The sequence below is a fragment of the Tasmannia lanceolata genome, unplaced genomic scaffold, assembly GCF_043159265.1.
Source record: "Tasmannia lanceolata isolate RefF3 unplaced genomic scaffold, GAP_Taslan_0.1 ptg000016l, whole genome shotgun sequence".
NCBI lineage: Eukaryota > Viridiplantae > Streptophyta > Magnoliopsida > Canellales > Winteraceae > Tasmannia > Tasmannia lanceolata.
This window is the reverse complement of record NW_027518693.1, coordinates 19,568,027-19,585,076: the sequence shown is the minus strand read 5'-3', so window position 1 is coordinate 19,585,076 and position 17,050 is coordinate 19,568,027. Positions and strand designations below refer to the sequence as shown.

The 17,050-nt window shown below is 37.6% G+C and overlaps 1 protein-coding gene across 2 annotated transcripts in view; it reads right to left on the bottom strand.

Annotated features, from left to right (window-relative positions):
• LOC143848507 (ribulose-1,5 bisphosphate carboxylase/oxygenase large subunit N-methyltransferase, chloroplastic-like) overlaps window positions 1-17,050 on the bottom strand; it is a 47,000-nt gene that overhangs the window by 12,777 nt on the left and 17,173 nt on the right. For both annotated transcript variants that reach the window (XM_077357461.1, XM_077357460.1), the window contains exons 7-11: window positions 14,405-14,474; window positions 9,197-9,237; window positions 9,016-9,096; window positions 6,401-6,436; window positions 763-846 (exon numbers count right to left, since the gene is read on the bottom strand). In XM_077357461.1, coding sequence (XP_077213576.1) covers window positions 763-846; window positions 6,401-6,436; window positions 9,016-9,096; window positions 9,197-9,237; window positions 14,405-14,474 — 312 coding nt within the window. The remainder of the gene's footprint in view (window positions 1-762; window positions 847-6,400; window positions 6,437-9,015; window positions 9,097-9,196; window positions 9,238-14,404; window positions 14,475-17,050) is intronic.

Below are 17,050 nucleotides of genomic sequence, written 5' to 3'. Positions count from 1 at the left end.
TTTAGTATCAAGGAGTTTTGAACCTAGGACCTTTGCTTTGATACCATGTCGAAACAACCAATTACTCCAACAGCTTAAGCTGTTGGAGAAGGCGTTATTTAATCTTTTATACTTTAACAGGGGCCCATCAGGTATAGGTGCTGTGCTGACTGGATAGACGATCTACTGAGGGTTTGTAGAGGGTTCAAGGAAGGGGTGGACAAAGGGAGCACAGATTCGATAGTGGAGGAATAGAAAGAGGAAGGTGAAATTAAACAAAAAAAAAAACTTCTTGTTAAGTAATCACTTTACAAGTCAACCCACTTTGGTGATTGAGAAAGGGAGAGCTACCAGTAGTGACTGGTAAAAGCATCAAAGAATAGGCTATGGGATCTGGAGTGGTAAAAATGGGGTAGACATATCTGTTCCATAAAAACACACACACACACACACAGATATATATATATATATATATATATATATATATATATATATATATATATATACACACACACACACACACACACACACACATATATACAGAGGAGAGAGAGAAGCTCAAAATTACTTCTTTTTTTTTGCCTTGTTAGGATAAAAAAAATTAAGTACGGACAGAATTAGACAACGTGGTGATTTAAATGAAAAAAAATACAATAGAAACAAAATGTACACAAGCAAGGATCCATGAAAGTAACACTGGGAAAAGTGCAAAAGGCCACATCAAGCCTCATATAATGCACTGGTCATAATAAACTTTTTTGGGTACAGAAATCTGAGTCTAACCTGATCATAAATATTATATGGAAGTGTAAAACCAAAGTCCAGCAGAAGGGTAGCATTTGAAAATTTTCCATATCTTATGAAAACCTGAAAAGGAAATCAAAGCGTTAATAGAGTTTCCAAGGTTAAGAACTCATATTTGTATTTGACCGAGTAATAATACAAATAATCATAAAAGATTGCTGATAACGAAAAATTACATGGAAAATTAACACAATATGATCATTGTAACGAAACTATATCGTCCAAACAACAGGTAGAATAAATAAGGCATGAAAATAAAGGAAAATTCTTGCAATCAAAGAAAACACCATGCAGTTTTTCATGACTATGAATGCTAAATACTCCAAAAGAAGAAAGTGCCAATTTGAAACGAAAGAACCCCCAACATGCCAGAGCATAACAAGGAAGCAGGAATCTCTACTCATAATGGGGAATCACAATTCCGTGAAACGCGATTTGGAAACGAGAATCTTCTCGATTCCCCAATTTTTGGGAATCCCGTTTCGGAAACGTGGGAAACGTGATTCCCACCCTATGGGAAATGCGCATCCCACTCTATGGGAACCGAGTTTCCTATCTGCCCTCCTTGTCTCTTGTTGGTCCTCTTCTCTTCTTGATGGTCCTCTTCTCTTCCACTTCTTATATTTACATGTAAAGTCATTTACGTAAAAGTCCATTTACTTAAGATTTACATGTAAATAAAAGAGAATATCCCCCATTTGAATCTATTAAAAATAGTTTCAAAACCCAAATCTAAAAGGATAAAAAAGTCAACTTTGCAGTTCTTGTACAAAATTCGAAAAAACGGGTAGGGTCAAAATCTCAACTTCCAAACGATGGGGTCTTTTTCCAATTTTAAAAATTCATAAATTCTATCACGTACAAACATTATTAAATCTCAAAAGTCAGGTAAAAAAATCTCACAATTTGGTTTCTAAAAAATTTTCATCTTGTCAGGCACTAGTCAATGGACTGGTCAATACAGGCATTTCAGCTGATAGTGATTTTCCTTCAAGTAAATGTTGGATCTTTTAATAAAAACTGTTTTTTATATATTTGGTTCATATAATAATTTTTTAGTAATTTTTTATTTTTTTAATTTTTTTTAAATGTTTAACTATTAAAAAAATTCTCCCACCCTTCACCCTTCCCACCTTCCTGGGAGCCTTCGCTTCCCGCTCTGGCAACCTTGTGGCATAAATCCAAAGGTCTACTTCGAACAAATTAGGAAAACGTAATAGGCAGTACCATAGAATTCTACAGTTAAGCCAAGGAGTTTCAATTCCTATCAACAACGTTTATCTGACAAACCCGTGGTTTTAAATTTTTCCAAAATGACCGAAATGTTTCCATTTCCATCCCCACCAAAACGAAATCTAAATGAATTCCTTCCATGCCATTATTTCCCACCGAAATATTCGAAATTAGACCGAAATGGTCGGAACGACAAGAAATGGAAAGGTGTTATGATTTACATCGTATTGACATCGAGTTGGAGTCCTTGGAGGGGAGAATGGTTATTGTACTTTCTTATACTTTGTTACATTGTACTTCTTTACTGACTTAAACTATCCAGACATGTGCGACAACGCATGTCCCTAGTGTTCGATGTGATTAAGCCATTATGAATGGATTTCTTGCTATGTGATGGTTTCTAAGTATGTATTTGTGCTTATTCTAGCATTTCCCAAAGTTCCATCTTAAAATTTCATCATTTGCATATGTCTCTGTGATTTTACAAGATGTCCTCCGAATTTCCACCAAAACCAAAATGTTTCTATTTCTATTCCAACCGAAACCAAAACCGAAACTGAAATTTAAAACCTTGGACAAACCATAAGAAGAAAACTATACATCAAGATTCATAAAGGTGTACGGGCCCCTCAAGACCATGGGTGGAAGCATTTTGTTAGACAGCGGAAGTGACGTAGGACGGGAACAACTTCTATGGGGTTATCTAGAAGCGGAAAGGAGGCAAACTATCAAGTTCTATAAGACCTGAAATAAGAGAAGGATAATAACAAACGTACCGTGAATCTGGATAGCATGCAACTTTTTTTTTTTTTTTTTTTTTTGAATGGTTGGATAGCATGCAACTTCTACAACTCAACCATGAAAATATGACCAAACAATAGATATTTTAAGTTTATCCATAAGTAAATCTAATTATGCAATCAATCTACACATGCTTGCAAATATCAAGAATTCCAAGAAGTCGGGATTCTAACAAACAGGAAATTTCAGCAACCCCACTAAAGTGCATTCCAATCCAACGTACAAATCTCTTAAGGTCTGAAAACAATTTCAATATGTCTATGGGGAAGATTCTAGGCCTCAAATGGGCTTATGGGTAGGTTTCGAAGTATGCAAACAAAAGCAGGAAGGTTTTCAAAGGGTGCAGGGGATGGTGTAGACTATGGAGGAGGAAATAAGGGTGAAAGGGATAGTAAAAATTAAGGGCTTGGGTCCTAAAATGGGTGATTAGGTTAGAGAAAAAATCCTACAAGGTTTATGATAGGGTTGGATGGGTGCAAACATATACCGGAAGGTTGTCGAAGGATGCCGAGAAGAGGTAAAATTAGTTTTTGGACAAAATGAAAGGGGCACAAAGCATGAATGGATTGGGATGGTGTTTCTAGGGTTGGAGAATTTTTATTTTTTTTAATGGTGATTCTAGGCTTTTGTGTAGAAGGTTAGGTGAAAAAAATAGCAAGACACGTTTAGAGTTTTGGCAAGATGGGTTATGAGAGAAAAACTAAAAGAGAAGAGAGAAAAATAGTAAATCAATAGATGACAAGTAAAAAAAGTATGCTACTTATCTCAAGGCTTCACACAATGAGTTTCTTGGGCATCTCACCAAAGAATCATTGGCATCTCACAAAAGAAGAAGAAGATGATGATTAAACCCTTTTTTTTGTTCTCCAAGAAGCTCTCCATATCTCATAGCAAATGAAAGTAGTGTCCTTTTACAACCCAACATAAAGTATTTATATCAAACCAATAAAAAAACCCTTAGGACCAAACTGCCCTGTTCTAATGACTTAAAGACATGCTCCCACTCAAGTTATTTTGATGCAAAAAGTCCTTATTACCCCCTATTACTAAAAAATACTCATATAAGACTCTTTTAACACCCTAACTCAACTCAACTAAGCCTTTGTCCCAAACTAGTTGGGGTCGGCTAATGAATCGTTTAGAAAATTTTCATGAAGAAGGTGAAAGGATCTACCCGGCTCAAATTGACTAAGTCTAATCCTGACACTAGTTGGGTTCATCCACATGGTTCATCTTTTAAGACCCTAAAACTCAACAAAAAAAAATCTAAGTCTCAAAAGGGCCCACATGATATATGAATCATCTCTGAAAATGTATGTGGACCGGTCGAGCATCTGAAATGTGTCTGCAACCTTAGAAGCACGAAGCGGGTGCGGGAGCGGGGGTGGGAGCGGAGGCGAGGGCGGGGGGGCGGCGAAGCGTGGGGTCTAGAAGAGTTTAAGTTTGGGAGCGTGTATGCAATATTTTCTTTATATATCTTTCAAAATTCAAGTACATCAAAAATAATAGTTTCTAACCATTTTCATACGTATCTTTCAAATTTTAAGTACATCTAATTTCTAACCATCTTCATTTGTGTGCACTCGTTCTTCGTGCCTTCTGAAGATGCAGCTTCCTCCAATGAAGCACTTTGAAGAGTTGGAGGAGTTTGATGTAGGGAAGTTGATGATGGTGGGACTTATAGAGTAATAGAAGCAGGTTGGGAGGGTTCTCGTCTCTCTGGGCTCCGTGGAAGCTCCTTCCTAAGGAGCGCCGAATTGAGGTTCCGAGGTGGGAGCAGCACTCCAAGAGAAGGTTTCTGCTTCTAAGTCTGCAACATCTGTGAATCATCTGTGCCGTCGAATCGTTGATCTGAAATATCTGGATCAAAGAATCTAGTCGTCCATCTAGATCGAAATCAACCCCCCTCCCTATGTCTTCTCCATCGCTGGTATACTCAAAATCCTGAGCCCGGATCCCCATCAGGAAGGTAAGCTCAATAGTCAATACGTGCAAAATGTTTAAGGAACGTAAGTTTAGACTTTTAAGCATGTGTCCTTTGTAGGGAGGAATCGTCTGTGGATCATTTATTTACTCATTGCAAAGAGGTGCATAAGATTTATAGTGCAAGACTATTTTCCCTTGGTATTCCCGAGGTCAATGATGGATATTTTCTTGGGATGAAGTAGAGAACTGCTCAGAGACAAAGGTAAAATGCTTTGGAGAATGATATTGTATGTGGTGATTTGATTCATTTGGATGGAGAGAAATAAAAGACTTTTTGAGGAGGATACTAAATAAATGGGAAGATTATAATAGAGATTAAAATAACTATAATTAGATAGGCAACTATGAGGAAGGATAGAGGCTTCCTGATAGGAAATGTACTGTGGAATTGGAGGACAGTCAACAGTAGCCACGAGTAGAGCTTAGGTAGAAAGGTTGGAACTGGAACTGAGATGAAAACCTTTCTCCCCCTATAACCAAGCAACTGAATTAAGACAGAAGTTCATGGGCAACCGGATCCTGATGTTGTTGAATTCAGGTAGTAGGTGATTAAGGCATTCTCTGGTCCCACGGATTCAAACAAACCGGAAGTGGGAGTAATAAGGACTATGTATATTTATTCCATCACGGGGCACGTTAACCTTGCACCACAAACAATCCTTGTTTGTCTAGCAAACTGTCGTCACCAACTTCTCGAGCCTTGTGATGTCATTGGTCCTTTCTGCCTAGATAAGCCTACGAAACCCCCACAAGGCTACCTACTAGCCCAAGGTTTTAAATTCGGGTTTCAGTTTCAATTTCGGTCTTCAGCGAAACGAAAACGTTTCGGCTTCGGTATGGAATTCCGGCCAAAATCTTGTAAAACCAGGGAAACATTTCGTTATGAAATCACGACTGAAAGGTTGGTTTATTGGGATTGAGTAACTGATTGTAGATTGAAGTAGATCGAGCTATTAGGTCATTTCCAAGGTAAGGCACTTTTGGCCCTTTTCCCCTTCTCCCCATATGTGTCACTGGATGCATGTATATGCCTTTTGTAGAATTTAATGGGTATTTTTATTAAAGCTTCCTTATGCCTAAAAGAATAGATATTTTGACAACTTTGTGAGGCAAAAAACCTAAACTTCAGGGTACATATAGGCTCTACACGATCTGTCAATCGTATCTTACTCTGTACTTATCTAACATGAAAATACTGCAATGGTTCGGCCATAGCAGATCTATGGATAAAATTTACAATATAGTTCACGCATCAGTGGGTCCATTTATGTTCCTTCTTCAAAGCATCTTAGCAACCATATACATAGGGTGTTCCTGGAAGAGTAGGCTTCATTCCCCTTGAAAACTTTAAGAAACAAAATCTTCATCTTAAATTATTATCCGAAAGGTTGATAGAGTAAAAAACCATGGCTGAGATGTAGAGTATGAGCACATGGCTGTCTCTATGAGAAGACCAATTGTAGCAGGTCAGATCTTTTACAATTTAACACCAACAAGTAGCTTATTTTGGAAACAAAAAATGACACAATTTCCTCAGCAACAAAATTACGAAATGTAGAAAAGCAGCAGAAACCAATTCCTCCAATATGTAACTGACCTCTTCACCAGCAGCATAATCCCGGTCAGCAATAACCTGCACAAACAGCACTAAAGAATAGCCACAAGGGAGCGATTTGCTATAGAATCTAATACCCGAGTATATGCACCAAACAGGAACAAAAATATTGGCTATGAATTAAAATTATGGTTTAAATTGCTGATACTGCCAGTTTAAGAACAAGCCAGTTTAAGACAGCACACAGTATTCTTAAATGGAAATAACGAAGATAACAATCAGTGTTAGCAAAAAGAGCAAAACGTATAAATTTTATGCCACCATGTCATCCAAGTAAATAGATGTTGAAAATCCCACGACACTATTCCTAATTGCTTGATTTTCAAATTCCAAACCTCGGATAAAGTGGCAGCGTATTATTCGTACTTCTTTGGTTATGCTAACAGCGACTGTTAGCAAAGTTGATCCATTCTTAAATAAATTTATTGAGAAGAAAAGTGAATCACATAATATCACCCATAAAATAGCAAGCTCATACAAGTACATAACCCTGCAAGAAATGCATGATCAAAGCTATGAAAAACAATTCTGCCCATGTGCTATGTCCATTTTCAACAAATTACAGGTAAACCACTGGCTGGGATGGGATTAGTCCAGAAATCATGCCAACAGTCTGATTAGGACCAGTTGAAGTAGCAGTCATGGTTTAAAATTTCGGTTTCGGTAACCGTTTCGGACCCTACCGAAAACCGAAATTTGGTAATTTGGTTCGAAATTCCGAAATTTTGGCTGAAATTTTGTAACACTTTTTAAAAAAAAAAAATAATGGCATTTAAACGAATGGTAAATGGCGAAAAATGAAATTCCGGTAAATTTCGGTTTCGGTTCCCACCGAAATCCGACTTCGGTCGAAATTTAAAACCATGGTAGCAGTTGAAGTTTTTGAGGCGATCAAACAGCTCCGCAGTTCTACTACGCTTGCTGCAATAATACAAGTGGCGTATATTGGTGATCTAGAGTAAATGTTTACGTGGGATTTTATTTTTATTTATTTTTGAATGGGAACTATTATATTAATCAAAGAAGAGGACAAAGCCCGGGGTACCGAAATCGCGAAAAATACAGACAAAAACAAAAGAGATGGAAAAGCAAAAATAGCCTCAAGTAGGAAGAAAATCGAAAGTCTTCCTAGGGGACTTTCAACCCCATATCAGGCGACACAGTCGGCTTCACTAATAGCCGGGCACCAAATATGCTAAAAAGTCACGGGATGGCCCTCAATCTGGTCCAGGATCTCTTTGATAGCATTGGAGATGCTCCCAGGGAAAAGGCTCTCTCTGTTCATCCACCCGATAACATTTAGTGAGACGCCTTCCACTATTAGGTTGTCAAGGTCCCTAGAATCCACCAAACGTACCCCATTTAGTAAAACTTAACTTGCCCAATAGCAGGGGACACTTATGGGAGGGAAAACTGACTACCACCCAATGAACCATCATCGATAAAACCTGCTGACATATAGAGTAAGAATCTTTGGTCATACCTTTGAAGAGCAGCCTATTTGCTCGGATCACAGATATAAGGGCCAAGCTCCATAAAGTCCTACGCCTCAAGGTCTAAGGGGCAAAGTTACATCCTTCAAACAGCTCAATGGAATTATTTAAAAAGGCCCAAGCAATATCAAATAGATTTCAAATAAAATTCCAAATCTCTCTGGCCACACTGCAATGAATGGATATATGTAAACCCGCCCAACCAACCCCCCCCCCCCCCCACCAACCACCTCAAGGCATAAAGCGCAGCGACTGACTATAATGAACATCTAGTGCTTGAGTTCAATATATTACCAAGTAGGAAGAAGAAAGAAGAAAGAAATGAAGGAGAGGAGTTCAGGACACCAGTCCGTTGGATATATCAATAGTTGACACTCCCCTCTAATTAGATGTTTCATTAGGATAATGAATAGGAAATTACAAGCACGATCCTATCACATATATTACATCAAGAAATTGACAACTATACTACTACAAGCATAGTAACATAAAAAGAAACATCAATAAGCATCCCAAGCAAAAGAATAGACAATCAAGTGACCATGGGTATCAACCATACACTTTCAAAGATCAACAACAAGACAGAATACAGATATTTGCTAAAGGTGAAAGTTTTGTTAAGCCACATTTTAAAACAAGAAACACCCTGCACATGAGTAGGAAAGATGATGTTTTTCTTTTCTTTTCATTTGGGGGTCCAGGGCGTGGAATTTGTTTGTGAGAGTGTTGGCGTGTATCTACACAGTTTACTGATTAGAAAAGTAAATTGTATTCAATAGAATTTGAATTTAAAAATAGTTCATCATGGTTAAGAGATGGTTTCCCAGTCCCATCACCTCTCTTTATAAAGCAATCCTAGCCATAGTTTCAAGCATTTAATCAACCATTAGGCCATGTGCCACTGAGAGAGCTTAACCGGTGCTCTCTCTATTCCAGTTCAGATAGTGTATATCTTTCGTCCATTTTTTTGGGGTAGTTTTCTCTTCAGTAATCTTGTTAAACTTTGACAAATACAGAACATTAGGAAATGTACACCCTATGTAGAAAGTACCTCTAACAAAATACTGCAGAATTACATAATTCAACAGAAAACAGAGGACATACCTCGGAAATTTCTCTGTCTTCATCACTTAGTAAGACTGCCTCAGAAACCCCATCATGATTTAGAAAATCTGCAAACGGAATCTATATAACATTTTAGAACTTGCGACTGATTATACTGAAAATGCACAATAAATGGAGCTACAAATATTAATGACGACAAAAGTTAAGAGAAAAATGATACCAAAGAGAGGCCTTTTGATGTTCCCCAAGCACGAGATCCAACTGCAAGGTAGATGAATCGTTGATTAGCTTATATAGCCAAAATATATGACTTGAATAAAATACAATATTAAGGTTTAAATGCTTAAATGGTCTTACTAGTGAGGTTCAAGCTCAGATGTAATTAATAATTTGATCATAAAAATGAAAGTTGGGCCCATTCATGAACGAGACATTAATAGAGAACCAAAGATCACATGAAACTTGTAATAGCTAGCAGATACCACCTACACGAGTTCTACTTAAAATTTTGGTCAAACTTGACAACCATGCCTTCATTTTCAGAGATAGAAAATTCTTATAAGGGGCCACGAAAGATTAAACAACCTATATATATATAGAAGTCATGAAAATTAAACAAGTAACAGCAAGGGATTTATAATCCCGGCCGCAACTTTGTATTCAAGATTACTCAGTTTCCTTCCTTAATCAAAGAGTTATAACAACTAGAATGATAACCAGAAGAAGAAGGCATTAGTACCACAAGATCATAAGTGCAAAGTCATGATCATAACAACAAAATCTTCAGCACCCGAACCTGGAGAGAAATTAAAGGATACTATTGGTGACGCGAAGTTGATTACCAAATATTTCTAATGTAGGACAAAAAACTAGATAAATTGTGTTTTTTGCTTATATTTTCATCTAACTAGAAAAAATTTCCCTTTGTAGAAACTATCAGTTAACATGCTATTCTCAGTTTAAGTATTTTATTTGACGCACCATTCAGATGTTGGCAAGTAGACTCCAAAAGTTACTTAAACAGAAGATAGTATTCAATTAAATCAAAGCCATTTTTTGTTCCTTTTCTCATAGTTTTCCTTATATTTTTGTGGAAATGGAATATTTTGTGGAACTGGAAAAATTCTCCCTTTGTAGAAACTTATCTGTGAACTGAGAATCTATCTGTGAACATGCTATTCTCAGTTCCCACAAGTATTTTATTTGAGGCACCATTCAGAAGTTGGCAAGTAGACTCCAAAAGTTACTTAAACAGAAGATAGTATTCAATTAAATCACAGCCATATTTTGTTCCTTGTCTCATAGTTGCCAGAGCGGGAATCGAAGGCTCCTGGAATGGTCGGACGCGGGAATCGTGAAGTCGCCGGAGATTCACCGGAGAGTCGCCAGGGAATCGCCAAGAATCGTTTGGGAGATGGGAATCACCAAGGAATCGCCGGAAAATCGCTTTTCACATAACATTAAACCACGGTTCCCAAAAGTGGGAATCACGTTTCCGGGGGATCATAAACCGCGATTTCCAAAAGTGGGAATCGGGTTTTCGGCGAATCCGAACCGGTATTTCCCTGTTTTTTGGGGATTCAAGATGATTCCCATTTCGAATTCTCGAACCGGGGAATTGCGGTTCCCCACTCCCAGGGAAGAATCCTGCTTCCTTGCTTTTTTCTCATTGAAACATTTTTCAAGTTTTACCATCTTTCCCTCCATAGAAGCACAATTAAAGCCCTAGTTCAAATTTTCCTTTTTTTTTCCCTAAAATGACTATTTTGCCCCCTTAAACTCTTGTTTGTGATTGCATTTTGAGAGGTTCACAGAAATCCTCCATCTCAAATTGGTTCCCTAGGTTATGATACGAAGGATCACCTCAAATAAACCATCATGCGGATCCGGTTGATAGAAAAGCTACTTAAATTAGGGGATTCCTCCTTTCTTCACATAGTAGTCACCCTTGAAAGTATAAAAGTTAATGAACTTTATTGTTCTGGTAGAGAGTGGATTTTTGGCTTTTGCTTTTCCTGCAGAACCATCACCAAATCTAGTTTGTTTTAGGGTTTTTCCTTTCTACGTTTTAGCTGTCCGAAGAGTCACTCAAACTCAAAGAGTCCATCAAATTTCTATGTTCTAGTTTGTTTTCCAAAATCAACACTAAAATCAGCCAACTGTCCATGGTTTGATAGATGGAAGTGAAGTTCCAATGACTTAAGGTGAGATGTAAGCCCAACGGTTCAACGACCACCCATGTTTTGATTGATCACAAACCCAAATTGATTGAAAGTTTATGGACTAATGGTTTGCATGTTAGTATTCTTGATTAAGTCCAGGACACTGTGGGGTTACCTAACAAGCAACAGAAGTGGCAGAGGATCATGAATGTCAAATCGAAGAAAAGATAAACTTTGTGGAGATTCAAAGCCAGCAAGCACTTAAAGATGATCAATTGAAGGCATTATAGACCTAGGATGTGCTTGTCATACGTAGAATGTAATCCAATCCTCCACATGTCAAGAAGGGTTCAAGGCTCTAAAAAGACCCTAAGAACACTTAACATGTCCTAAAAACCATTAGGAGTCCATTTAAAAAGGCTGAACAAGTCTCCATTAAATTTGTAAAAATGGCTTGTTCGAACGCCTAAAGCTTGTACGCTTGGGCGCCCGAATACAAAGGGAAAAGATACCAGAGAGTTGCATTTTCAGACCATTTTCAGGCCCGTTCAATCGGTCACCCAAAGAATCCGCTGGGCGTCGGAAGCTTATGTTTCTTTCTTTTTTTTAATTCTAACGGTCATCTGTTAGGGCCCTGGAGGTCACCCAAGATAACCGTTACAAGACCAAAAACGACTAGTTTTAGGCTCCAACTATAAATATGGACTCCCCATTGCATTTAAGACACTTTTAATTATCAAAATTTATTGCCTACCTGACACTTGTGAATCATTTATTTGGTTATTAAAAACCTCACAATCACTCCCTTGAGCATTGAACTTTGATTTGTCCTTTGAGGGGATTTGAGCTAGGATTCATTTGTAAATCTTTGTGAGCGTGAGGAGTACTTCAAGATTGTATTACTTGCCTACTAAGAGGCACAAGAGAGCTTTCAATCTTCTTCTTCAATCATTGTAAAGAAAGGTGGTAACCTTTGGAGAGTTTAAAGACTCGATTGTATGCAGCTCCGGTTCCTGCCCAAAGGAGGATACCAAGATGGTAGAAATCCCAAGGAGACAAACTTGGAAGAGTGGAGTAGGTCTTTGGAATAGACCGAACCACTATAAATCTCGGTGTTCATTGGGCAATCTTCATTCTCTCCTCTTTCCTTTTCTGTATTTGTGATTGGGAATGTCTTTACATTTGTTATTTCCATTTCCAATTAACAAGGGACAAATTGATCTTGAAAATCTAATTTGTTTTTGCAAAAGTTATAATTACCCAATTCACAACCCCCTCTTAGGTTGCCGTTGGGATTTCAGGAGATGCCTCCCATTGGCAGCAGTCAAAAACCTATTCAAAATCGGGATGCAAATTCGGGGGATTGCAATTATTTCACAGATGTGACAATAGTTTGTAAGGGAAATGATAGTGTTACGTGCCTAATCGGCCGTAACGGAAATAAACAAAAAGAAAATAGAAATGAGGGGGGGAGAGGTTGATTCGAGGCAACCGGACCTCCTAATGGCTCGATTCGAGAGGAACCATGACTCTCCTCAAAACAAAGTTTCCTTTGCTGTTGTAAAATTCTCTTCTTCTTCGTCATTTCATTAGATTACTACTACATAAATACAAGCAAGAGAGAGTGCCACATCACAAGCACACTTACCCACTAACAAGACACGTCACAAATAACTAACCCCACAACCCTAAACTACATACACACAACTACATAACTACTACATTAAAACTACCCATAAACATAAACACATATCATAATGACAATCCCACTAATAAAAATATTGATAGTTGTTGCCTTGTCACCAAAACAAAATTCCAAACAACACAAATTATCTTAAAAGAAAAAAGAAAGAATAAAGACATGGAACAAAAATAATGAATAGACTCTTAGTCATCTCTGATGTGTTAGACATGGACAACTAACTATTTTCATCACTGACAGTTAAGATAGTCTATATGTGTCGGGATTGTCCAGATTAACCAACCATACAGCCATTTATATGCAGTGAAGGCTAATTAAATTTCAATGGGTTAATCTGAATAAGCCAAGGCCTCATAACAAAGACCCATCAACATAAACCGTGATTTCGCAGAACTCAAACACCAAAATCATATCAAATTCTTCAATACAATACACTTTGACGGCGGACGCATGTGTAGTGATAATTGTTGAGTTGATAAGCCACAATAAGGGAATAAAGTGGGGGTCTAGATCTCATCTCAAACAGAGATCCCATCTTCCAGATCAAACCTTGCAAAAAAATGGCAGTAGAACTTCTCTTGATCAAAACCAAAAAATATCCATTTTCCACCAACAGGTTAGATGATCTGATCACAGTGAGAACGATGACAACGGACTAGGACTCGTGGTGATTAGATCTGTTAACTACCAGTTACTCCAAAAGCTTAAGCTGTTGGAGAAAGGCGTTTTTAATCTTTTATACTTTAACACTTCCCCTCACGTGTGGCCCACTTGGCAAACACGTGGACATGTGGTTCCGCTTTGGGCCGACCATCGCATGTGGAATTTTGCTATCCGGGAGGTTTGATCTCAGGAACTTTTGCTTTGATACCATGTTAAACTACCAGTTACTCCAAAAGCTTAAGCTGTTGGAGAAAGGCATTTTTAATCAATTATACTTTTAACAAGATCAATACACACAATCACCATAATAGGCCGTGCACAAGGCGGCGGAAATGACCATCTAGGATTTTTCGGATCTTACAGGACGAAGGAATATAAGAGACCTTTTTCTTCTCTAAAAGAAAGAAGAAAAGTACAGCAAGAAATGGAAATTGGGAAAGTGTAAAGGGGTCAAGAGATAGACCAAATGAAAACCAAGAGATAGACCAAATGAAAATCACAACAAGATTGGAAAGATCTTTTAACGCAAAAGGGAAACCAATATCATAGTAGTTTCGTTTGGAAAAGGTTTAACTTTTTAATTAATCAACAGAGTCTTCTTCCAATTTTTGAGGGGCCCCAAATAAAGCTTGAGACAAAAGAGCATTTAGAAAAATAAGAAGGAAAGTACCTCTAGTTCTCAGAAACAATGAGAAGAAAAACACAAATCTCTCAAACTAATATGGAAAAATGTCGACAATTTGAAACAAAATAAAGAAAATTCACAATGAAAGCATACAAAATCGAATGAATAAAATCTTGAACGTTTGGAATTGTAAACAAAATTAACTTGTATCACATAATCAGGATGCAATAAAATAAGATCGTGGATCACAATACACATTCATATGAAGCATTCTACCTAAAGCATACGCATGCATGAAGTCTTCAACTGTCATATCTTCAAAGTTATGAGGGAAACGTTCGAGAACCTGAAACCATAAGACATAATATTAATATTATAACAAGGAGTTTACAAAAGAGCACTCGTTTGCGAAAAATACTAAAGAAATTAAGAACAAACTTCAGAGAATTATGGATATCTAGCCATTCAAAAAAAAAGGAATTATGGATATTGTTAGAATATGTGGGATCTCATAGTCAGATTGTGTTGAATTCACACCATTGGATCATCATGGGGCTAGATTAGGCAAGTGGGTTGAATGGAGTAACCTAGCTAGAATAGGTAGCTAGCATAAATTAGCAATTAGGCTAATCTTAGTAGGTAGGTTTTCTAGAATTATCTCTTGCCTTGTTATTTTTATCTCTTTCTATGTTTAACCCTTTTGAGTGTTCTATATAATCACTCATTAGGGCTAATTGTATTGTATCGAAGTTTAGTGAAATATTCTCTAAATTTATCATGGTATCAGAGCTGGTCAATCGAACCTCGGACTGACCACAACATCAAAGATCTCGTTCTCCGGCGGACGGCCAATCTAACCAAGGTTGTCCGCCCGGCAAGTAATCCTTTTTTCTTCTATGAGCATAGCAATTTTATTCATTCTCAACCATTGACCATTGTTGCCTCGCTCGCTGTTTCCTACCAGATCTGCCCAGTCCTCATTGATCCCACTACTACAAATCCAAACCTAAAACTTGTCAACGAGCATCTCCCTCGTGCTTTTTTTTTTTTCTAGACCTTGAATCCACTGTCATCAATGAAGCAGGAGGGATTTTCTATTGAACTACTCAGTCACCGTAATTCGTTTCATCTCATGTGATTTTCCATGTCATCATGTGCATCCAATTGATGTTCTTTGCTATCCAATCCAATGTGAGTTTTATTCATTGCAATGTTATCTGTCTTTTATTCATTGTCATCTTGTGCATCCATTTGAGTATAAAAGAGGGAAAAAAAAAGCAACAGTGATAAATAGTTGTTGAGGCACCCTCTCTTCATCTTTTCTAAATACTCATGTCCAAGAGTTGAGAAGTGCACTCCTATCTTTTCATTGTTTTGAAATTCCAAGATGATGGCACCCCAAGATGATGGCACCGTTTCCATTTTAAGAGTTCTCGTGTTTTAGAATCTCCTTTGCACCCTTTCATATTGTCCCCAAATTTGATATTCTCACCCTCTGAATAAAAATTCACAAGTCCTAATAATGTCACGCCCAAATATAGCCGCTAATTGCCGTCCATCTCTTCGTTTTTTTTCTCATCTTTGTTGCCCATTCCGGCATTGGTCCATCATGGCCGATTTCTTGCCCATTCCGGCATTGGTCCATAGGGACCCTTTTGTTGCCCATTCCGGCATTGGTCCATAGTGACCCTTTTCTTGCCCATTTCGGCAAAGGTCCATAATGACCCTTTCGTTGCCCATTCCGGCATTGGTCTACAATGACCCTTTTGTTGCCCATTCCGGCATTGGTCCATAGTGACCCATTACTACTCGCCCATCGAAGCTTGATTCTTGTCTAGCCCATTGAGGCTATGATTTGTTCTCATCCATCTCTTCACGGCAAATCAACAAGCGGCGTCTTCTTCGGCAATATACATTCGGCAACAACATCAAACTTCGGCAGTGCGGTTCCAATCAAAAGATTTTATTTTCTTATGGGGAGAAAATTTTATTTTCTTATTGGGGAATTTCATTGTAATCAAACGTATGTTGATTTCCAATCCACATACGTTTGAGGGGGCATGTTAGAATATGTGGGATCTCATAGTCAGATTGTGTGGAATTCACACCATTGGATCATCATGGGGCTAGATTAGGCAAGTGGGTTGAATGGAGTAACCTAGCTAGAATAGGTAGCTAGCATAAATTAGCAATTAGGCTAATCTTAGTAGGTAGGTTTTCTAGAATTATCTCTTGCCTTGTTATTGTTATCTCTTTCTATGTTTAACCCTTTTGAGTGTTCTATATAATCACTCATTAGGGCTAATTGTATTGTATCGAAGTTTAGTGAAATATTCTCTAAATTTATCAGATATCTTCTAAACAACAGTTTCTGGAATAATTAACCAGAAAAATACTAGCATGTAGAATAACAATGTTATCTACCAAAAATGGGATGCCAAAACGAGAGAATGACATGGAATCAAACAAAATATTTGTCCAAGCAAAACCATGTAATCTAATGCAAGATTTTATTTTTATTTTTTTTGAATGGCTGCAGGATATATTCTATTTATTTATCAATGGAGAATGATTAAGACCAGGTTGCACACTCAAATTCAGAGTGAGGAAGATAGATTATTAACGTTAATTAGAAAACTATAAATCTGTGAAACTTATCACCCGATGACTTCCAACAGTGGAAAATTAGTATACACGACCCTAGTACCTCAATTTTTTTTTCTTAATGAGCCTAGTAGTCAAGTACCTAGAATGAACATTGCACCAGCCCATTCTCTAACGAACCCATTAAGAACCACCTTCCCCTGAATCTCATAAAACTAAAGCCAACGGAGTCCAAAAGATTATTTCAATGTAGAATAAGAACCCTCTTAAAAATATAACTCATGACTAAATCATCTTATTAAGACCAGGTTGCACACT